At 42.5% G+C, this 23,496-nt stretch overlaps 1 protein-coding gene across 1 annotated transcript; it reads left to right on the forward strand.

The window, feature by feature from the left end:
• Positions 1–389: 389 nt before the first annotated feature.
• Positions 390–23,102, forward strand: Hpd (4-hydroxyphenylpyruvate dioxygenase). Its single transcript, XM_071657175.1, has 11 exons — positions 390–499; positions 7,505–7,531; positions 11,113–11,175; positions 16,700–16,804; positions 16,947–17,072; positions 17,238–17,327; positions 17,693–17,799; positions 18,994–19,186; positions 19,972–20,091; positions 21,936–22,175; positions 22,398–23,102. Exons 1-11 carry the CDS (start codon positions 497–499, stop codon positions 22,470–22,472), a joined length of 1,149 nt encoding a protein of 382 aa, XP_071513276.1. The 5' UTR covers positions 390–496; the 3' UTR covers positions 22,473–23,102.
• The last annotated feature ends 394 nt before the right edge of the window (positions 23,103–23,496 follow it).

Raw genomic sequence — 23,496 nt, forward strand, 5'->3', positions numbered from 1 at the left:
CAGTTTGTAGTATAATGATGTAATTTTTAACAATATAGATATTTTGTTTCTTGCTTGATGCACATACAAAAACAAGTACGTCGCAGAAATCATTTTACAGGATGTAACTTGATTTTGAGGTCAAGATTCTTGACCCACTAAATGGTATTATGATAAAAGCATTGCCTGCCCATTGGCCGCGACATAGGCCTTAAGAATCTGAACCTTGTCATCCAACAGGATTGATATCATGAGAATGGAATAACTACCGGGTGTGCTATATTTTTGCCAGTATCTTTACCCATGCCTTCACTTCCACAACTCTCAATTTCAACCGTAATATTCAAGTATAGCCGGTAGGTGTAGGGTGTGTTGGTGTTGTAAAGGTTGGTAACACTGGTGGTCGGGAGGGCGGGTGGTTGAAGTATGAAGGACTGGGCGTCGAGTTGCACTCCTTCTCCAGTCGTCGTTCACTGCAGTTGTATATCGCTCCTCGCACCGCAACACCACCATCAGCATGGTAAGATGATATCTGATGCACGAGCTTGGGAGCAGCTCCAAAGTCAAAAGTGTATGACTGGGCTTCATTAATTGTTAAGACGGTGGATATTGTTCCTATAATTTTACGACACCAGTTGGTAAATGGAGACTTAGCTCAGACATATAAATTACCGATCACATTTTATGGATTAAAAACCACTTCGTACATTGATAAGACTTCTCGATAGAAGTCTCCAAACGATTGACTCCCAAAGAGTAGTTACGTAGAGCTGTGCTGGATCATGTAGCAGAAGCCGGCCTTAATAAAGTTCAGTGGGAGAAGTGTCTTAACTACAACTTGTAGATCAACCGTTACGTTTGGAGCAGACGAAGGACGCCAGCCTGGCGAATGCGTCCCACCACCTTTTTTTTTTTATATACATTTATTGGAAATTTGCTTGTTACGTGATGTTTATCGCTAGTGATTGATGTACGTGACACACCGATACGTCATGGGGTGATATAAGCATAGATATATATATTTTTTTTTTGGTATAAAAAGGTTCGCCACAGCCTCGCAGAGCCAACGTTGATCAAGTCCAGTGCTTGCGTAACGGATGGCTCCTGCGTAATTTCAGAAACTGGGAACAGCAATAACTGGTGTACTTGTGTTTTCTCAGTGTTGGAATAGCAATTCCGTAATAATCACATGATGGTAAGATTATTTGCATACGTTTATTATTACGTGTTATTGTTTGTCATAGAATATATAGAATAATCTCACCGGCAGTCCATATGTGTAGCGTTTTGATGCCACCTGTGTAGAACCCACATTATGTATAACATCAAGTCGGCTCACCATTTTAAGTTCAACCTCCCTGTCCTCAGCTTTGGATTTTCCTGAGATGTGAAAGCATAAGAGTAAACCATTTGTGTCTGAGTTGTTTTGTCCTGAAGGTGTGCGCCAGAGACAATTCCTCATCCTTGGGGTCAGCGAGTGAAACGAAGGTGTTGTTATGCGTAGATTTTTCGATAGACTCCCAAACTGCCAGCACGTATACTGTGAGCGTACAACATGCGTCATAAACGAAAGCATTTAGTATTGGCCAACGTAGACAACGGCCCATAAAGCAACATAGCGTCGTAAATTTTGCAAAGCAGGTTTTAGAATGAAGACGCAAGTAAAAATATTTACTGAAAAGAAATGTATACACGAGCAGAACTTAGTTGCAGTAATTTCGAACTATTTTATGTTAGCTCAGACGGGCTGTATATTCATTATTACTCTAGCCTGAGGCATGTACCTATTTTATCGACCAATTGCTAAGCGGTGGATGAACAGCTGGGTTGAATATGGAGGGACTGCCGCAACCAGGACTCGAATCCATGAGCTCGACCCTGGGCGGCCCATGAGTGGTTCATGGTCTTGAAGGTTAATCGTCACTCCACAGATCCCTGATAATGATCGCAGAGATATTTGATTTGTCTTGTATGCATCTGGGAGAAGGTGAAGGATGTCGTGCATCAGCGATCAACACCTCGCTTGATGCTGATATTCCATATACGATCAACCTGCCTCAGGCTACAAACACGTACATGAGGCTGGCACAAAGCTTAAAACGGCCTCAATATATATATATATATATATATATATATATATATATATATATATATATATATATATATATATATATATATGTGTGTGTGTGTGTGTGTGATTATTAATCTTCGCTGGAAATAAGCTTTTGTATTCTGTGTGGGACTATACATCATCCCCGGCCAGGGTCCCGTATTAGGAGAATAGTCAAGGAGACAAACTGTATGTTGGCAAATATCAGAACAGCTTTCAAGTACATGATCAGGAAATATTTAGCAAGTTATTCATGTTCTGCTTAAGGCGAAAAGTAAAATACGTTTCTCAGTTTTGGTCACCGCATATAAAGAAGCACAAAGAGTTCATAGAGAAGGTCCAGTATATTTCTTGTCAAGAAATATACATTTAGTTGTGAGAAAATTTTCCTTTGTTGATAGTGTCCCATGCAACATTGCCAAATATATATATATATTCTTTTCTTTTAAACTATTCGCCATTTCCCGCGTTAGCGAGGTAGCGTTAAGAACAGAGGACTGGGCCTTTTTTGGAATATCCGCACCTGGCCCCCTCTGTTCCTTTTTTTGGAAAATTAAAAAAAAAAAAAAAAAACGAGAGGGGAGGATTTCCAGCCCCCCGCTCCCTCCCCTTTTAGTCGCCTTCTACGACACGCAGGGAATACGTGGGAAATATTTTTAATCCCCTATCCCCAGGGATAATATATATATATATATATATATATATATATATATATATATATATATATATATATATATATATATATATATATATATATATCAAGTATTATAATGATAATAATAATGATGATAAATGATAATAATGATTAGAAGAAGACTATTGATAATCATAATAATAAGAATAATAGGAATAATAAAGTAAAAATCTTTCTCCTAAAAAGTAAGGTTCCGATGAAGGTAATTAAGAAGAAGTATGAAAGTTTTAGAGAAGAGACAGGTATTTTGATTTTTTTTTTTTTTTTTTTTTTTTTTTTTTTTTTACCGAGAAATCAAAATGGTGTCCTTTTTTGAAATCATTCCATGACTGGGCCATCCGTGTCGTGGCTGGGGTAAAGATCAGAGAGAGGGACAACACTCAGGCGAGGGTTACGGGTCCTCACATGGTTGGTTGTCGACGTCTCTCAAACTCATTGGTGATGTGCCTTCGCACCCAATACCGGATATCCTTAATGAAAGGTCGGGCAATGAAGAACTTGTTGGAGGAACCGTGTAGCCCTTGATAATGCCAGTCATTTTTGTGAGTTGGGAGTTCGTCCAGGGGAAACCATCTCAGCTCTCTTATCTCCCATTTGCTGCATGGGGTAAACTTGGTGTCGAGAGGGACTCCTGGTATAATGTAAAGGCGGACTGGTTGAGGACCTATTTGTCTCTCCAAATAATGATTTACGTCCAGTTTAGCAGAAATATCGTAACCAGTTTCCTCCAAGACCTCTCGTACTGCGCAGTCCTCGGGGGATTCCCCATCTTCAATTTTCCCTTTTGGAAATCCCCATTTCCTACACTTTTTTTCCTGGACTAGGAGGACTTGGGAATGGTCATCACTGATCATTATGGCGCCATATGTTGGTATGTGGGTTTTATACTCCTTGTAGTATAATATATGGCTGCGGAGATCACCAGGGGGTGGGGATATCTGTGGGTGACTTACAAGTTGTTCTCCAAATGAGAAGAGGTCTATGCTCTCTTCGTCCCGGGTTATTGCACACTCTTCAATGTAATACCAACGGGCCCGTTGGAGACGGTAGCAGAATCGGTACACATCCCTTAGATCGGATTCTGGTGCATCCCGGAAGAATCGAACATAGATATGGTCCATCACCTCCTCGGAGATGAAGACTTGATGTCGTCTGTATTCTGCCATTTTTGCCCTGATAGTTATCGTAGTGTCTTGGTTGCTGAGGTACCCGTAATATCCTTGATGCCCTAAATAGGTGTTGAAAGTGGTATAGATACGATTATACTTTAAATGTGTGTTAGTGGTGATGGCCTCTGATTGAAGATAAGGATTAATGACGATGACCATAGCAGTGAAGATGAGGACGTAGTGAAAAGAGTTTCCGTGAACACAAGGGCGTAGTAAAGATAAGAGTGAAGTTCGAATATGGTGGAAGTAAAGTTTTTTGTGAAAATGTGGATTGCGTTAAGATAATGCAATAAAAGATGAAGGTATATTGATGAAAGTGAAGGGTGTAATTAGGTAGACTTACAGCTTAATCTTAAGTGTACAGTGAATACAAATATGTAGTTAGGATGGGGTGTAGTGAAGATGAAAGTGCAATACAAATCAGTTTGTAGGGAACATAATGGTATATAGTTCGTAAGGTGTAGTGAAGATGTGTAGTGGTAATGAAGGTCTAGAGAGAATGAAGGTGTAGTGAAGATAAAAGTGCAATATAAACCAGGTTGTTGGGAACAGAAGGGCATACAGATCATAAAGGTGTAGTGAAGATAAAAGTGCAATATAAACCAGGTTGTTGGGAACAGAAGGGCATACAGATCATAAAGGTGTAGTGAAGATAAAAGTGCAATATAAACCAGGTTGTTGGGAACAGAAGAGCATACAGATGATAAAAGTGTAGTGAAGATAAAAGTGCAATATAAACCAGGTTGTTGGGAACAGAAGGGCGTACAGATGATAAAAGTGTAGTGAAGATAAAAGTGCAATATAAACCAGGTTGTTGGGAACAGAAGGGCATACAGATGATAAGGGTGTAGTGAAGATGTAAGTTAGTGAAAATTTATTTGTAGAAACGAAAATGTAGTTTATTTGATACGAGGGTGTAGGGAAGATGACCTTTTAACATAAAGCCTCTCCCTCCCCCAGTATGATCCAAGCAAGAGCCAGGTCTCGGCTACATGCCCGCAGAAGAAGCTGGTAATAATAACAGCAACAGTGATTAAATTGTCATTTTGATTTTATAATCAGATGATTACATGAAATGGGTCTCCAGGCAGACACTGTACACGGTATAGAGCGTACAGTGGGTACATTACATGGACATAGGAGGGTTATATGTGGACCCGAGTGGGAGCCAGGGTAGCTGTAGAGGGAGGCAGGTCACTGGCAGTGCGGGTCGCATTAGGGTATATTGATGAAAGTGAAGTTTAAGAGTGTAATGAAGTGGACTTACAGCTGAGTCTTAAGTGTACGGTGAATACAAATGTGTAGTTAGGATGAGGTGCAGTGAAACTGAACATGTAGTGAAGTTGAGGGCATGATAAAGATAGAGGTGTGGTAATGGTCTAAAGGTAATGAAGGTGTAGTGAAGATGAAAGTGCAATACAAATCAGTTTGTGAGGAGGTGGAGTGAGTATTTTGAAGGTTTGTTGAATGTGTTTGATGATAGAGTGGCGGATATAGGGTGTTTTGGTCGAGGTGGTGTGTAAAGTGAGAGGGTTAGAGAGAATGATTTGGTAAACAGAGAAGAGGTAGTAAAAGCTTTGCGGAAGATGAAAGCTGGCAAGGCAGAAGGTTTGGATGGTGTTGCAGTAGAATTTATTTAAAAAGGGGGTGACTGTATTGTTGACTGGTTTGTAAGGTTACTTAATGTATGTATGACTCATGGTGAGGTGCCTTAGGATTAGCGGAATGTGCATGTCGTAGAAGGCGACTAAAAGGGGAGGGAGCGTGGGGCTGGAAATCCTCCCCTCTCGCTTTTTTTTTTCCCCCAAAAGAGGGAACAGAGAAGGGGATCAGGTGAGGATATTCCCTCAAAGGCCCAGTCCTCTGTTCTCAACGCTACCTCGCTAATGCGGGAAATGGCGAATAGTATGATATATATATATATATATATATATATATATATATATATATATATATATATATATATATATATATATATATATATATATATATTGATTGGTTTATTGAATACCATGGTTACTGGTATACTAAATATGGTGAAATTCTGTCGGAATAAAGCTTTGACAGCAGGGGGGTGTGTGTCTTCCCTTCATGAAAACCCACACATCTCTGTACCAGTCTTATATGCAGTTGAGCTGAGAAATCTTGGTCATGTGGGTCGACATGCTTGGTATAAGCAACTAGACCCACAATAATGAAATCTGTTGGACTGATATTTTTTTTTTTTTTTTTTTTTACAGTTTACGGTAAGCATCGAGGATCCTTTATTTTATTTCGAGAATAAAGTTTTGAATATTGTATATTGCATTATAATGCTAATCAGCTTGTGGCGCAGTGGTATTTCGCCACGCCATCATCTCTTAATGAAGTCAATTTATTTACCGGGGAGCTGTCAGTCTCCCCAGTTCTCCTGGGGAGTAGTCATGTTGTACCCCAGTCTTGCTGGCGGGGGTTTCCAAGTGACCTTGACCTGGAGATTAAACGTCACACGTGGGGCTCCTCCCTACCCCCTCAGTCTGGGTCAGGTGTTGACAGGTTGCCCATAGCTCATGTCAGATTCGGTGTCGTAATAGACCAGCCTCGCCAACATAGCCGATGGCTGACGCCCCTTCTGGCATTCCCCCCAGCACCGTTCTGGTTAATGCGTAGTTAGTGAGTCTAAGTTTAATAGATAATGACATGAATAAACTGACTTTCACTCGTGTTGTTCTGCGTGTTCGATGTACACTATAATGTCGTTTGCGTCCTGGGCCAATCTCAAACGCTAATCCTGTTTTGTTTTGTTTTTTCTAACCGAGCGAGCGTCGTGTCGAAGTATACTGTAGTTAGGTCATTTTCGTGGACCTGGTCCTGCCTGACACACGAGTGGCGTTGTAAATGATCTCGCTGAGCATCAACCTATGAATGTCCGCACCAACCTGGACGGACGACCTGGGCCCCCATCAGTAATGCCGTCTTTCAGAGCGTTTTCACTCCCACTTCACCTGTGTACGAGGCTGTGCTGATTTCATTCATTATTTTGATAGAGGTTTGGGGTTCTATATAGACCTGATGCCAGCCATAGCTGGCAAACAGTCTCTCTCTCTCTCTCTCTCTCTCTCTCTCTCTCTCTCTCTCTCTCTCTCTCTCTCTCTCTCTCTCTCTCTCTCTCTCCGTCACAAAATACCAGTATTGATAACAACGTTTTAGCCTCAGTTTGTTTAACCGGTTCCTCAACATGACAGTACTCGTCCCTTCCCTCCCTCCCTGTGTTGTCATACCCTCAGTGAATGACTGCAGAAAGACCAGGAAATAAGAAACACCTCCAGTGTGACGGCTCTTGCTGAATCGGGAAACGGCGATCAAGTATAATATACATGTGTGTGTGTATTACGAAATGTTCTTTAGGTATACAATATATTAAGATCAGAGTAATGTGGGAGGTTGGCTAAGGAATATGATGAATACAGATGATGTGGTCATAACTTGTGCCATGAAGGACTGGCTTGGGAATTATATGATGATATGAAATAATGTATATGATTACTGATGTGGTTAATTCTCTCTTTACAGACAACCTACACGGACAAGGGACCCAAGGTAAGACAATATATTACAGAGAATGGTGAGTAGAAAACGTGAAACTGGTGGGAAACCAGAAACAAAACGTATAGTAGAAAAAAAAAATCATCTCATGGGTATGATGACCTAGCGTTTGACCTGACTTATAGGGTTAGGTCAAAGGTCACGCCTTCCCGTAGACGTGAAGAGGTCCAGGTTTGTAGATAGTATAAGCAGGTGGAATGTTATAAGCTGTACTGATCAGGAACCATTGATGACCCCCAGTTCCTCCCCCGTGCATCCTGCAGCGTAGGGTTAACACCCACAGGTGACCATGAAAACCCACCATAAGGGTTACATGAGCAAGGGGGGCGGACGTGTTTGGCTGACGGCTGGATATGCCACGTCACGAAACGTATTTTAATACTTGGCAACTGTTCGTTGGCGGTTGGGCTGGTCATGTGGCGTCGCTCATATAAACTTCATAATTGACTTAATTAACAGCGTTGTCTCGGGATGACCACAAGCAGCTGATGTCAGGGGGTCATCTTCCATGGGATGATGTATATCGTCATGCCCAGTTTTCTCTATCGCTCTCCTCCCAGTCATCCGTCGCCCTGGCCGCCCGCACGATATATTACACAGGTTGGCAACGTTGCCCAAGTCTGCTAACAAACCTGAAAATAGTATCTAGGAGGAGGCGTCATTATGTCTAATCTTCGAATGGCCGATTCTTCACACACAAACTGTGAGAGACTCCTGGACAAAGGCTTATAACATTGTTAGTCGGGACACATGCAGACAGCAGGTGAGAACTGTGACCAGAATGATAACCGAACAGGAGAGAGCGCAGGCGCAGTGTAGCCAACGGCAAGGGAGGGTGATGCCAGAAGAATTAAGGAGACTATATATATATATATATATATATATATATATATATATATATATATATATATATATACACACACACGCACAGACATACACACAAACTAATATAGTGCATATGAACGCGTACTTTTCATACAACACATAATGCCCTACAACAGCAAGGATTTGAAATTGTACCTTTTTACGTGAGAGCTGGGAACGCAAACCATTTGTCTGTGATCGCCCCTCATTATGAAAAACTATTCGATTACTAGTAACCGAATTCCCTTAGTCTCTCATCCATAAATAACGGGACCTTTCTAAAGGCTTCAACGGCCTAAGGCTGCTCTACTTCCAGTAACAGGGGAATGTGGACCTCTTTGGAGTGAGAATATGTGTGTCGAGACTGCTGTACTCCCGATGATATATGTGAATACAAGATGAAGTTCTTGTGTTGGAATATAATGAAGGCAAGTCATACCCCCCCCCCCCTCGCAACACATACTGATCCAGTGATCAGTATTCTGTCCTCAGGTTTGTTAGACCTTGTTTGTTTCTGTTGAAACTTGGTGATGTTACCTGTGTACTTGGGCAGGACGGGGGGCCAGCCATGCCCACCGTCCCCTAGGTTAGTGTGGCATCACGTAATTGTGGACACGTGACGGTAGTTAGTGTGACGTCACAAGTTGTGGATACATGACTAGTTAGTGTGACGTCACAAGTTGTGGATACATGACTGTAGTTACTGTAGTTATTTGAATGACTGCAGTCACCTGATTGTAATGTATTAGGCTTCTCAAAAGCTGCCTCTGGTGGCCTCTGGAATGCCTTCAAGGCCAAGTTGTGGGAGCCTAAATCCTCGTCCAGATTTTGAATTACCGACTCTGCACCCAAGATGTAAGACCTCAAGATTGTACGATTCGGGCGTGAAAAGAGTAATGCACAGACACTTGAGAATATTATATACACGTAGGTTAGAGATGTATGAGTCAGGTTACAGATGTAGGCTGAGAACCACATATATCCACATGGGCCCATCCCGGCATTTGTGGGGGATGAAGACCCCCTCATCCCTAGACTATCGAGGTATGCACACAGATAAGAATGGATCAGGTTACATAGACAGGAGAGAGCAGTGCAGACGGCATACTAGCCAGGCACCACATCACAGGACCCATGGTTACTACAACACACAGTACTTGTGGCTCTGATGTGTTCTGACTAGAATTTGTGACGTGCCTCCTCACACCAGCTGGGGAGGGTAGGTCTCGTCAAGGGTGGCAGCCCTATCTGTGGTGTCTGTTCGTATAATGTGATAACAAACATCCTGCTGGCTGTCTCCAGGGTCGTCCTTGCTGGCTTATTAGATGTCAGGCAAACTGGGCGTCCTTGCTTGTCATGAGCAGTTAGTGTAGCAGTCAGGCCAGTCATGAGCAGTTAGTGTAGCAGTCAGGCCAGTCATGAGCAGTTAGTGTAGTCATGAGCTGTCAGGCCAGTCATGAGAAGCTATGGGAGTCATGAGCAGTTCGTCTTTCGATGGAGTGCAAGGGTGGTGGAGAGGGAAGAGTGTCAGCAGGTAAAGCACAGAGTGTACTGTGTGTGTGTGTGTGTGTTGTGGGGAGGGAGCTAGGGGGGTTCAGGATGGAGACAAGAGACGTACACACTAATGGCCATCCTTGCTCACCAGCACGGCCACACAGTGTCTGCCTGTGAATACATACGACTTTTTACCATAAGATATAATTTTGGTTACACTTGAGGCTCCAGTCACAGACGAAAGTCCACATCGAGGTCGGGCCTTGATTGAAATGTAGAAAGGATTATGAAAGGGACAAAGAATGAGACAAGGGAAAGCATTTACGAATTTTGGAGGAAATGGAAAACCTGTCTTTCAAAATGTGGCAAGTCATGGTTATTTGGAAAGACATGAGAAGGTAGAGAGTTCCAACGCTTCGACGAGTAGGGAAAGAAACAGTTATAAAAACGGCCCACGCTTGAGTTTCCAACGGCCACACGGTAATCATGTGGCGCAGCAGCTTGCCGAGTATTACGTGGTCTAGCTAGTAGTGAGGGCACATAAGCAGCCAGCTCTCGGGAGCAAAAACCAAAGTAATACTTGCAGAAGAAAGTGAACCAACATTGCGGCGTAGGGTATGGAGGTCAAGTTTTGAAGTTAGCTTGGGAGAGTTTATAAGTCGGACCACTTTAGACTTAATAAGGATGTAGAGCTAGAATCACCCCAGATGTAAGAGCAGTACTCCATAAAAGGACGGATCAATCCTTTGTATAAACGGAGCGACTATTCAGAAGAAAAGAAATTTCGACATCTAAACAGGACACCCAGTTTCTTAGAGGCAGACTTAGCTATTCCTGTGATGTGGGATTTCCCAAATAAAGTGGATGTTTCAGTAATACCAAGTATGTTCATTGAGTCAAGAAGTGGAATTAGATTCATCAAAGGAGAAAGGAATGTTGGGGAATTTTCGATAGCTTTATACTTAACCAGGTATCATCCACCCCAATGAGATATCCTATAATTAGTTCTTCAATTCTAATACAAACTTGAAATATACTTCATGTGCAATGATGAGTTATAATTTAATGCCAGCGTTTTCTCCATAATTTAATGTCAGTGTTTCCTTCATAATCTAATGCCAGTGTGTCCTTCATAATCTAATGCCAGTGTTTCCTTCATAATCTAATGCCAGTGTTTCCCCTCTCTTTCCCATGTGACCCTCCGTGTATGTGGGCAGCCCGATGCTGGTAGGTTCCTGCAATTCGACCACCTCACCTTCTGGGTCGGCAACGCCAAGCAGGTAAGTCTGCTGAGTCAGTGTGCACCATGAACACAACAGACGAGGATGGAGGAGTGTGTGTGTCCTGTATTGGCACAGTGCAAGCTAAACATCATCTTGCCCCCTTGTCCTTGAGTTGTTTTTCCTCCCTTGCTTCTAATACTCCCACAACACAATGACTCTCCTGAGCCCTCTTATTCTAGTGCTTCGTTGCTAGAACTTTCTTGTTAGTACCCTGGCTCTAGCTTGACCTCCCCCCCTCCTCCTCCTCCTCCTAGGCCGTGACCTGACCTTTCCAGTCTAGCCAGACAAGCAGCTCCTCCTGGTGGTTACAAGTGACGCAGGACGACTCACGAAACATCGTGGATCCTGTGTTTACCACTGAGAGGCTTAAATTGTATCCACTTCATACATCTCGCCGGAGACACTTGCTGTGCGAGTGTGTTAGTTAGCCCATGCATTGAACCATTTATGACAATTGTATAATGAATATCTGCCCACTGGGATCAGACAGACCCACTGTGACCTCTGGAATCTTTTTACAGTAGCCACCGTCGATCTGATGTCCCTGATGTGTACATTAAGATTTATATATGATAGACATAGCAGTCAGACGAATTGATGCAGTCTTGAGCGCCCTTGGGATGAACAGTGAGTGTGCACATGTTACCTCGGTCATGGGAAGATATTGCGCGAGACAGTGTGCTTTGTTGAGGCTGACTTCACAACACATGTGGGTCGTCGTAAGTTCTGTGGTTATGTGGAGACATACCCCGTTGAGACCAAGCTGAGCATCTCACAGCGCTTGCTGATGCTTGGTAATACACCTGCAACACCTGACACTATACACCAGACGTCCAACACCTGAGTGTCAGGTGTGCGTCAGGATGAACCGTACACCTGGCCAGTATATACGTCTGGTCTTCACATGTGGGAGAACCTCCTCCCTCCCGTCACCCTTGCTGTGACGCTCTCAGGGCCGTAACATTATCAGTTACCACTCCGTGACTGGAAACCACTCTCCCCAGTCACCAGGTTACATGTTGTTACCCTCTGAGGCCCGTGACGTCATCGCTTACATGGTGACGGGGCTAACCAATAACCTCTTTAATGGCCTGAGGCAATTGAACAGTATGAGGCACTTCAACAGTATGGGGCACTTCAGTAGTATGAGGCACTTCAGTAGTATGAGGCACTTCAGCAGTATGGGCACTTCAGTAGTATGAGGCACTTCAGTAGTATGAGGCACTTCAGCAGTATGGGCACTTCAGTAGTATGAGGTACTTCAGTAGTGTGAGGCACTTCAGCAGTATGAGGCACTTCAGTAGTATGAGGCACTTCAGTAGTATGAGGCACTTCAGCAGTATGAGGCACTTCAGTAGTATGAGGCACTTCAGTAGTATGAGGCACTTCTGCAGTATGAGGCACTTCAGTAGTATGAGGCACTTCTGTAGTATGAGGCACTTCAGTAGTATGAGGCACTTCAGTAGTATGAGGCACTTCAGCAGTATGAAGCACTTCAGCAGTATGAGGCTTCTTAACCAAACATTTCATTCATAGAAACATTTTGAAAATTTTGTTATTCGTTTTTCCTCGTTTTTTTCCCCCCAAGTGTGAGGATTGTGGCTGCCTCACTCCCATACCATACTTGCCAAGCTGTCTTGTTTTCTTTTTCAGTTTACAACTTGTGTGTGGATAATATTATGCTGGTCTTGTAAGAAAATAGTTGTTTACAAATGTCTTCCGTGGTAGTATCCTTCCTATTTTAACAACATGAAGGGTGTGTGGGGTCGTAGTGGTAATGAGAGAGGATGTGTGGTGTGGTGATGCTAGTGAGGGAGGGTGTGTGGTGGTGGTAGTGAGGTGCGCGCGCGGCGTTATGTATGGGTTGTGAGACGAACCGTGAGAGGCTGCTTCACGGTCGGCCACGTCAGGAGCGGTGCAGTACCTACCTGCTGGGGGAGGGGACCGGCCGCCCGGCAGGAGCCACGCACCAGTAGGCAAGACTGTGCTCCCGATTGCCGTGTGTGTCTCTCAGCATTTTATGATACGTCTATTGACTTCATATTTTTATCCCTCTCTTGGCTCGTCTTATGATAAGCCTTTGGATGCAAGCAGGAATCCGGCAAGCTAATGTCCCCAGGATTCTGTAGTGTGGGTATGAAGATTCACTACAATATGTACATATGTAGTGTGCCAGCGAGAGGGAAGACTCAGGCTGGGGTAGTCCTAACCCCCACCAGGGTCCTTCTGGTGGACATTATTCCATCCACTTCCATCTTGCTGCTGATGTCTCGGCTGCTGAATGCCCATCTGGCTCAGTACCTCCTGTGATATCTTCCTTCTGCCATGAATTCAAGTGTCTGGTACTTTTCCTCCGTCCCTCTCACGCTTCCGAGTAGAATGGTCGCTCGCCATTCGGCTTAAGTGAAGGTAGGTGTGTGTGTGTGTGTGTGTGTGTGTTTGTGTGTGTGTGTGTGTGTTAGTGTGTATGTTTGTGTGTGTGTGTGCATGCATATTGCAACACCAACACGCCCCAGGTCGCATGAGACCTGATGTGACTTCATTGTGGCCAGAGCACCGGGGGTTTACTTGTCTCACCCACTGCTTCCCGGACTCCACAATGTGCGCCTTTTCTTACGTGTACATTCCTACAAAGAGGAGTTTAGGTGATATCACCTCACGCCACAGTTGGTGGTGGACGCTGAGCTGTGATGGTGGTAGAAGCAGCTCCAAAGCTGTGGTAGTGGTGGTGGTGGCAGTGTCTTCAGTTGTGGTGGTGGTAGAAGCAGCTCCAAAGCTGTGGTGGTGGTGGCAGTGTCTTCAGCTGTGGTGGTGGTGGTGGTGGTAGAGGCAGGTCCTGAGCTGCTGTGCTTTACCTGGCGTTGACTAGGGAGGTCTACCCTCACAGCCCGGTCTGGATCGAAGCGGCTGATTTCGATCGTTGGTCCATCAAGCTGTCAGGGGACGCGGTTGGCAGGTCCAGCAATGGTGTGGGCAGCCTGGGTGTGGATTGTCTGGGTGGGACAGGGTGAGCCTGGAGCTGCCTGGCCCGTTAAACCCAGCTGGCCTACATTCCTATCCTCCTGTACCGTATTCCTGTAACCTACACTACCGTATTCCCGTGTCCTACACGTTAGGATCATTCAGGCTTTGGTCTTTTCTGAAATGATTGTGTTCTAGCGTGGGAGCTGACCCTCGGACACCATGAAGGGAAGGTGTCTGGTAGGGTTGTTGGGCGGCTCCTGGTCGTGAGACTGTCTGGCTTCTTACATTGTCAGAAGTTATGTTGTTTAGATTTTAGCATGAGAGAGAGGCGTGTGGGGCCGCCCCGTGCTACCACAAGCATCAGGGACAACAGCATGTGGGGCGGCCCCTGCCACCACTGCTGACAATCAAGCAACGCACTACCATTAATGAGAGAGGAATTGTCGTCACCCGCTCATCCATCAGACACACTCACCAGCACGGTGCTCATCACCATATACCCACTACACCACGCCACGCCACACCGCACTACACTACTCTACACTACATACACAGTGACACCTCTCAGTGCTCCCTCATGATTTACATACATATATACATACCCTGCTCCCTTCCCTTTTAGTCGCCTTCTACGACACGCAGGGAATACGTGGGAAGTATTCTTTCTCCCCTATCCCCAAGAATAATATATATATATATATATATATATATATATATATATATATATATATATATATATATATATATATATATATATATATATCCCTGGGGATACGGGATTAAGAATACTTCCCACGTATTCCCTGCGTGTCGTAGAAGGCGACTAAAACGGGAGGGAGCAGGGGGCTGGAAATCCTCCCCTCTCGTTTTTTTTTTTTTTTTCATTTTCCAAAAGAAGGATCAGAGGGGGCCAGGTGAGGATATTCCAAAAAAGGCCCAGTCCTCTGTTCTAAACGCTACCTCGCTAACGCGGGAAATGGCGAATAGTTTAAAAGAAAAAGATATATATATATATATATATATATATATATATATATATATATATATATATATATATATATATATATCATGCATGATCGCCGTTCCCCACGTTAGCTAGGTAGTACCAGGAACAGCCGAAGAAAGGCCGCGTCAGCTCACATCCATTCTCTTGGTGTCGTGTGCAGAACACCGAGACCACAACTCCCTATCAACAATAGTTGCCACAGACCTTTCCATGGTTTCTCCAGCCACATCACGTGCCCTGGTTCAGTCCAATAACCACGTACACCCCTGTAAACCACACAGTCCCAATTGACTTTATCCTGCGCAAGCCTTTCACCCTCATGCACGTTCAGGCCCCGATCGCTTAAAATCTTTTACACTTATTCCGATTCCAGTTTGGTCTCCCCCTCCATATCAACCAACCTTCGGGGTGAGGGTTGGGGGATGAACAGCTGTATTGGCTTTGAGCCGACTGCCCTGGCTCGGAGTGGAAGCATGGAGGGCCGAAGTGTCTTACGTATTCAATAATTGAACCACGATTTCATAGAATCTAATATACTTTCGGCTGAAGAGTAATGATTTTATGTTTATCTCGTGGTTTATGAACAAACGTATGTTAAATAGGAGTTTACTGTGATGTGCAAGAAATGTTATCATAATTATCGAGATGGGATATACCTCAAAGTTTAAGACATCCTCTTCCTCCAGCCTGTGATATGGTTTGGTAATCATTGTTCTGTGCGAAGTGGGTCTTCGTACCATGTTATGGTCGTCCAGCACAGCATTTGGCAGGACCCAGTGGGGTTGCCCAACATAGCGTGTTCTTCCAGCTTGTGATATGGGCCAGTGTTGTCGTCCAGAGAAACGGGTTTGGGTAGGGCCTGGGGGCAGGTTAGCCGGACTACCGATACTCCTGCCAGGACCTCGTCCTTAACAGGTTATGCTGCTCCCTAGATCAGCAACGTAGTGGGAACCTCACTGTCTGTTTGTCTGTCTGTCTGTGTTGTTGATCTTGAAGCGAATTCTGCGATGCATCTCAAACCAAAGTGTCAAGCCTGCGTGACTTGATTTTGGGTACTGGTCTCTTTTATACTCAGATTTACGAAATGTACATAATTAACGAATGTGTAACGAAAATGGTTTTGTTAGTGTGTGGGGGGGGAGGTAAAGGAATGTAATTGCCTATTTTTTCAGTACATAAACAGAATTCTGAAGTCTTGGGTAGCATATTTTAAATTTTGTTTCCGTTTCATCAACTTCCTAAACAGCTAAACACTTTGGAATTACATTTGTTCGAAAAGATATGTGTATTGTATTCCCTTGTGCATGTATCTGTAATGTAATTACGGATTTGTGCATAGGGAAGAACCTTGCCCTCTTTGAGTACTGCCTATTAGACTATCATTTCCATCGTACAAACTGGCTTTTTCATTTATGTATCCACTACGCTTTTGCAAAAAATTACCCATATATATTCATTCCTGCATGTATGTATGTATGTTTATCTGCATGTGCTTGGTTGAGATACCAAATGGAGGCAAGAGTAACGAATGAGGAATTCTTATCCCTGCAGGCTGCCTCCTACTACACCACCAGGATGGGATTTGAACCCTTTGCCTACAAGGGGTTGGAGACTGGTTCCCGCCAGGTGTGTTGCCACGTCGTTAAGCAAGGCAAGGTAAGTCAACAGCCTCCAACACAAGTGTTTAGATCCTCTGTACCTTCTGTATATACTGTGCTTTCCATTTGTAACTTACATTCTTCGAAAAGTTTTTGATTACGTATACAGTACATAGTACATATGAAATGACCCTCCTCAGATTCTGTTCGTCCTAATGTCAGCCCTGACCCCAGGCAACGAGGAGATGGGTCGTCACCACATGACCCACGGCGATGGGGTCAAGGACGTTGCCTTCTCCGTCGAGGACCTGGACTCTATTATGAAGGTCAACTCTTCCTCCAGTTATGACCGAACTCCGTCTTACCACAGTCATTATAGCATGAGATATGGCCTACAGGCGTAAAATGAAATTGAAATCTTAATTAGTATTCGCTGCCATTATCCTGTACGTCGTCTGAGACACACTTTACCCCTAAGTTTCCTCCCACAGAAAGCAAAAGAACGAGGCGCTAAGATTGTGCGAGACATTTGGGAGGAGGAGGACCAGGACGGCAAGGTCCGCTATGCTCAGGTCCAGACGGTGAGTAATGACTAACTACAACAAACTCGCACATACCTACTTTCCTACCATACCCACACAGGCTTACCGTCACCATACAGGTGTACCGACCGACTTGCTCTCAGCCAGAGATACAGCTACCATATTCATAACCTGACTATATCCCGTGTAAAATTATAGTACTATGTGACCTTATGACTGTGGTGAGGCATGCTTATCTGTAATATTGAAGTCATATGTTTTGTGTGCATCTTGCCCACAGTTGTCCTCATGTACGAAAATTAAGTAGACTTAGGTTATGTCCCGTTATAACAGATGTATTATTTTAACTTGTATTCACCTCAGACTCAATCTTATCAGTTTGTAAAGACCCCTTTTCCCGGCAGTATGGTGACACGACACACACCTTCGTTGAGCGAGGTAACTACAAGGGCCTCTTCCTCCCGGGCTACAAGGCACCCCTTATCCCAGAAGACAACATCCTTAAGAATCTGTAAGTCCTAGAACAGTATCCTGTTTGTGGTCTGATTATCGACAAAGAGCAAAAGTTTCTAATTATGTAGCAGATTATCTTTTTCCTCCTCATCTGATTGTAGGAATATGTAAGAAAAGTGATACTGAACCACATACGTATTGACATTTGAAGTCTGTGTGTTATTTTGCAACTTGGTATGAATAAATGTAAACACACACATACACACATGATGAGGTGGAAAAGCACAGACATCATACCCATCTATAAGAAAGAAGATCTAAAAGAGGATCTGAACTACAGCCCAGTCTCCCTTACAAGTACTGGAAAAGATAATTAGAAAGTAATTAGGTGACTGTTCATAGAAGAAACTACCTGAGAGACAGCATTGTTTATGTAAAGAAGTTCAGATGTAACAGACCTATTAGAGGTGTACGAGAGATAATCTTAGACAAAAGGAAAGGTGGGGTGGATTGTGTGTGTCTGGACTGCCGGAAAACATTTGACTACCACATGGGAGACCGTCTGTGAAGCTGGATCACCAAGCAGGATGAAGGAGAGACTTCTCTGATGGACAAAAGATCATTTATAGGAAGGGAAGAAAAATGATGCATATTAGGGGAGCATTCTCGAAATGGGTGGAGGTCATCTCTGGAGTGTCCTAAGGTTCTCTTCAAGGACCACCACTCTTGATATGTGTAAATGACTTACTAGAGGGTATGAACTCCTACCACAATATGTTTGCAAATTGCCTCAGTTGGGGAATGTTTTGCCCATACTATGTCAATTATTATAAAAAATGGCATAGAAGTGATGATAAAGATGATATAAGGAGGAGGAATGTCAGTATTTATAAGGGTAAGTCTGGCAGTCTGACAATAAAGTCATGGTTATGATAGATTAACTTAGAAATGCAATCTCTTGGAAGTAAATTGAAGCCTCACACTCTTTGATAACCATTTCTGTAACTTTCTTTCATTATTCTATGGATTTTTTTATTCATCTAATTGAGAAATTTCAGTGTCATCTCAGTTCCTCTTACCTTACTTGGGATGTAGCTGTTTGCCTTAAAACCATTTGATATGACAGAATAGTTACCTCTCTTTTCTCTTTTCAATTTTGGCATCCCTAATTCTGGACATGGAGTCTCCATCCATTTTTTTTTTTTTCTTCTGTATAAATCAGTTTTCATTATCAATCTTTTTCACCTTACAGGCCTGCCCCGCACCTTAATTTCATTGACCACATTGTGGGCAACCAACCCGACCTTGAGATGGAAAATGTAGCTTCCTGGTATGAGAAGCACCTCATGTTTCATCGCTTCTGGTCTGTTGATGACACACAGATTCACACTGAATACTCTGCTCTCCGTTCCATTGTTGTCACCAACTGGGAAGAGACCATCAAGGTATAAGTGGATGCTAGTGACACCCTTCTGAAAGAAAGTTTTGCTTTGAAGGGACGGGCTTCTATCTAGGAAAGCAGTTCTTTTAAGAAGACAAGTTCTTCTCTGGGAAGGACATGTATTTACCCAGATAAAAAGAAAGACTTGTAATGATCATTTGCATTTAGCCAATAACATTTACATCTTTTTTAGGACATGTGTTTAGCAAAAAGATCATGTTCATGGTTAAGAAAACTATAGTGTAAATAGCAGGAAACATAGCCCACAAGGATTACTTAGACTTGAACATGCTTCTCGTGGAGATAATACATCTCGGAATACAAATCGAGCCAGGAGGCTGTTCATCTGTCAGGGAGTCATTCATCATAAGAAACCTTCAGATGTTAATGTAAACATTTCCTGATAGGCAAGTAAATAGCAGTGGATAGTAGGAGACCTTTTCTCCTCTCCCTCCTAACAGAAGCCCTGTGTCAGGCTGTTAATAAAAAACAGGGCTGATATGTTTTAAGAAAAAGAGGTAAAACATTGTCTTTGAGTCTTTGACGAAATGGAAAGTTTCCCTTTTAAAAAGGGATAGGAAATGATCAATGACCATGTGCTTTCCTGTGAATTACAATGTGTATTCTAAATTTATGAATATGTATACTTCACTTTCACATTTGAAAATTCAGCATAATGAGCCTCTAATTCTTACTCTGTCTAATCTTGACTGCTGTATCTCATACCTCATTCTTTGCTCTTTCCTACATCAACCCATAATCTGATTTTCACATGTCCTTTCATTGCAGATGCCCATCAATGAGCCAGCTCCTGGGAGGAAGAAGAGTCAGATCCAGGAGTATGTTGATTATTATGGTGGAGCAGGTGTTCAGCACATTGCTCTCAACACAAAGGACATCATCACTGCGGTTAGTGCTGGTTAAAGAGTGGGGATTGGACTTGAGGTATTTGTTAGACTAAAAATTTCAGAATGCATGCTTGGGTATCATTGAGGATTGACACTGGCATTCTGTCCACAAACTTACAATATCTCCCTGTCATATGTAATGCTTGACAACACTAAAACTCAAGCAGCTCATTCTTTAAAACTCTAGATTTTCCTATGGTGAGCCCTAGGTGCTACCCCTGCCTTTTGGTAAAATGGAAAGAGCAGTTGATAGAAGTAGTAGGTAGAAACATTTACTCTAGAGCATTAGGTAGAAGCATTAGATAGAAGTTGTGATTAGGAACATTAAGTAGGAGCCTCTGCAAACACTGCACTAGACTTTCCCTCTGCCAGTGGCCTGTTAAGGGTGAGGCATTAAAGGCTAAAAAGTGGCATTGGAGTTCTTTAGGTATAGAGACTCTTTTGTGGTGGCCACCCCTTTGAGGGAGTTCCAATTGGAATGGGCATAAGAGATACAGATAGACAGACAAAGTAAGTATTCAAATTGCAGAAACAAATGGGGCTTGAGACTGTAATACAGGAGGTATTGGACTAACTGAAGAATATGAATATATTTGAGGGTTATCATGGAGATACTCTAACCCTAGAAAACATATGGGACTGAGTGAAACAGTAAAATATGTATGGGGCTAAAGAATATTGTGGAGAATTTGAATAAAAAATACATGTGGAAGTGAGACATTTATTAGAGAAAATGGAAACAAGAATATATATGAGACAGATGGCTATCACAGAAATGCTTGCTTCAAAATCCTCACAATTTTGAAAGATATGGTATTATAATGGAGGTTCTAGATTAAGAAAAAATACATGGTTAAGGGGTCTCTGAATTGACTTGTTCAATTCCTTTGTCATTCTTGGCAATGCTTCCTGATAATAAAAGTGTATATTGTACAAGCCCGAAAACTCATGACCATCTGCAGCATTTTATTTTTTTTTTTTTTTTTTTTTTTTTTTTTTTTTTTTTACACTTGTTTCAACCATCTTACTAAAGTAACTTCAGGGACAGGTGAACAGTGGCCTTGTTTATCCTGACTTTCATCTGCCCTGGTTAAACTGATTGACTGCATGTATTCTTAAGCAAATTTGCAGTATTTATTGGCAGTTACATAATCTTATAGACAAAATCAAAAGCATTTCAAAATGGATAAGACAAAAGGTAACTGTGGAAATAACCAAGTCAGTGTCATTTAGTGTACTTATTCTTTAGGTAACTCATCTGATTGTGAATAAGCTACTAAAATGCTGACTGAAATATCTGCCCTGCAACTGATACTGATGTCCTTATTTATTAACTCTAGAAATGTAAGCATTCTGGATGGCATCAGCCAACCACAACCCCCCTTCCTGCACAGTATTAGTGGCAATGGACATCATCAGGACATTATACATTGCCTGTTACTATTTCCTTATTTACACACTTCACCAATGTTTCCATTTGTTCTCTTATTTTTCTCACACTAATAACCTCTTTCTAAAATACTCTTTTTGTCCATGAAGTTTACTGATACTCGCTCATCCCAACTTTCATATGCCCTCTTTTTCGGCCCTTGCATAGCCGAAACATATTCTTTGACTTTGACTGTGGTTTAGAAGAAAGAATTTTCAATTCACATGGAGGAGGATTACAAAAATGAATGTAGTCACTGTGCAGTATTAGTATTTTCCCTTATATAGGGGTGCTCTGAAAATCCTTAGAAACCATTTGAAATCTTCCTGTACAATGCATGTTAGCTGATTACACATAGGAGTAAAATCCATTTTAGAAAAAGAGTACAGAGATGAATGAATTTATCACATAATCAGATTCGGAACCTGCGGGAGCGAGGAATGCAGTTTCTGTCTGTACCTGACACCTACTATGATCAGCTGCGGGAAAGACTGAAGTCCTCCAAGGTGAAGATTACAGAGGACATGAATGTGCTGCAGGAGCTCAAGATCCTGGTCGACTTTGATGAGAATGGTTACTTATTGCAGATCTTCACTAAGAATGTGCAAGATCGACCAACAGTCTTCCTTGAAATCATCCAACGTCACAACCATACCGTAAGTCTGTAGCCTTGCTGATGCATTGTGGAATCATTATCACTGTTAACAAAAGTTCCAGGCAGTACTTGGAGAAATGCATTAGTTATGGTTAATTTCTGTATGTTTATCAGCTTTAGATGCAAGAGCTTGACTGCACCCAAGTTTCAGTTATGAAACAGGCAAAGAGCTTGATATTAAAGTGATTACCTGACATACCTAATACAATACTCAAATTTACAGGGGTTTGGAGCAGGAAACTTCAAGGCACTCTTCACAGCAATAGAGATAGACCAGGCTGCTCGTGGTAATTTGTGAGGACCCACCTAGATTTGGATGCCATTGTGGTTCCCTGGCACATCTTCATTCATGGGCCACAAATGACCCACACTTTCAAGATGCACATGCCCATGGCTTTCTGTGCTCATCTTTATTGGAATTCTTGCCCACTTGCTATGCTGTAGTGGAAACTGCATTCCACTATTGAAGTCTAAGATTAGCTGATACTGTAATTTTAATGTCATATATTATATACATAAAGAATAAATTCTAGCTTGGTGCTGATGTTATACATGATATATATTAGGTGTCTCCATAAGGAATAAGACAGTTACTTCATTTTGTCACACAAGAGCTTTCCATGATAAATTAACCAAAATATGTGTAGCTTTACTTCAGAAAAGACTCGGGAATAATTACAAGTTTAATTACAACCTAAAAGTTGATGATATTCATCAAATGGTAGGGCCCTTGGTGTGAAAGCAGTTGTTAACATTATCAAGTGTCCCCCTGTAATAACAGTTCTTGACAATTAGCCAATGGTTGGCTCTTCGGTGACAGCAGTTATTGTTATTCCATTGGCCGATCCTTCAGGTGATAGACTTTCATGCTTTTTTCATGTGCAATAATATCATGTTTATATTTAAAATAAAGAATTAAAGTAAGAAATTATGTTAAAATAGATGCTTAATATATTAAGCTTTTTACAATTTTCCTTTCAAAAGAGACACTACTAGTTTAGAATGAGTGCCTTTTCTTGTTTTTCTTCATCTGTTCTTGGCGCTGTCTCCCGCGTTAGCGAGGTAGCGCAAGGAAACAGACCAAAGAATGGCCCAACCCACCCACGTACACATGTATATACATGCACGTCCACACATGCACATATACATACCTATACATCTCAACATATACATATATACACACACAGAAATATACATATATACACATGTACATAATTCATACTTCTGCCTTTATTCATTCCCATCGCCAACCCGCCTCCACACATGAAATGACAACCCCCTCCCCCTGCATGTACGCAAGGTAGCACTAGGAAAAGACAACA

The sequence above is a fragment of the Panulirus ornatus genome, chromosome 64 (assembly GCF_036320965.1).
Source record: "Panulirus ornatus isolate Po-2019 chromosome 64, ASM3632096v1, whole genome shotgun sequence".
Lineage (NCBI taxonomy): Eukaryota > Metazoa > Arthropoda > Malacostraca > Decapoda > Palinuridae > Panulirus > Panulirus ornatus.

Coding starts and splice junctions, on each gene's coding strand:
- Hpd (XM_071657175.1), top strand. Junction 11,176..16,699: donor GGGTCGGCAACGCCAAGCAG/GTAAGTCTGCTG, acceptor TTATCCCTGCAG/GCTGCCTCCTACTACACCAC. Junction 17,328..17,692: donor GCTATGCTCAGGTCCAGACG/GTGAGTAATGAC, acceptor TTTTCCCGGCAG/TATGGTGACACGACACACAC.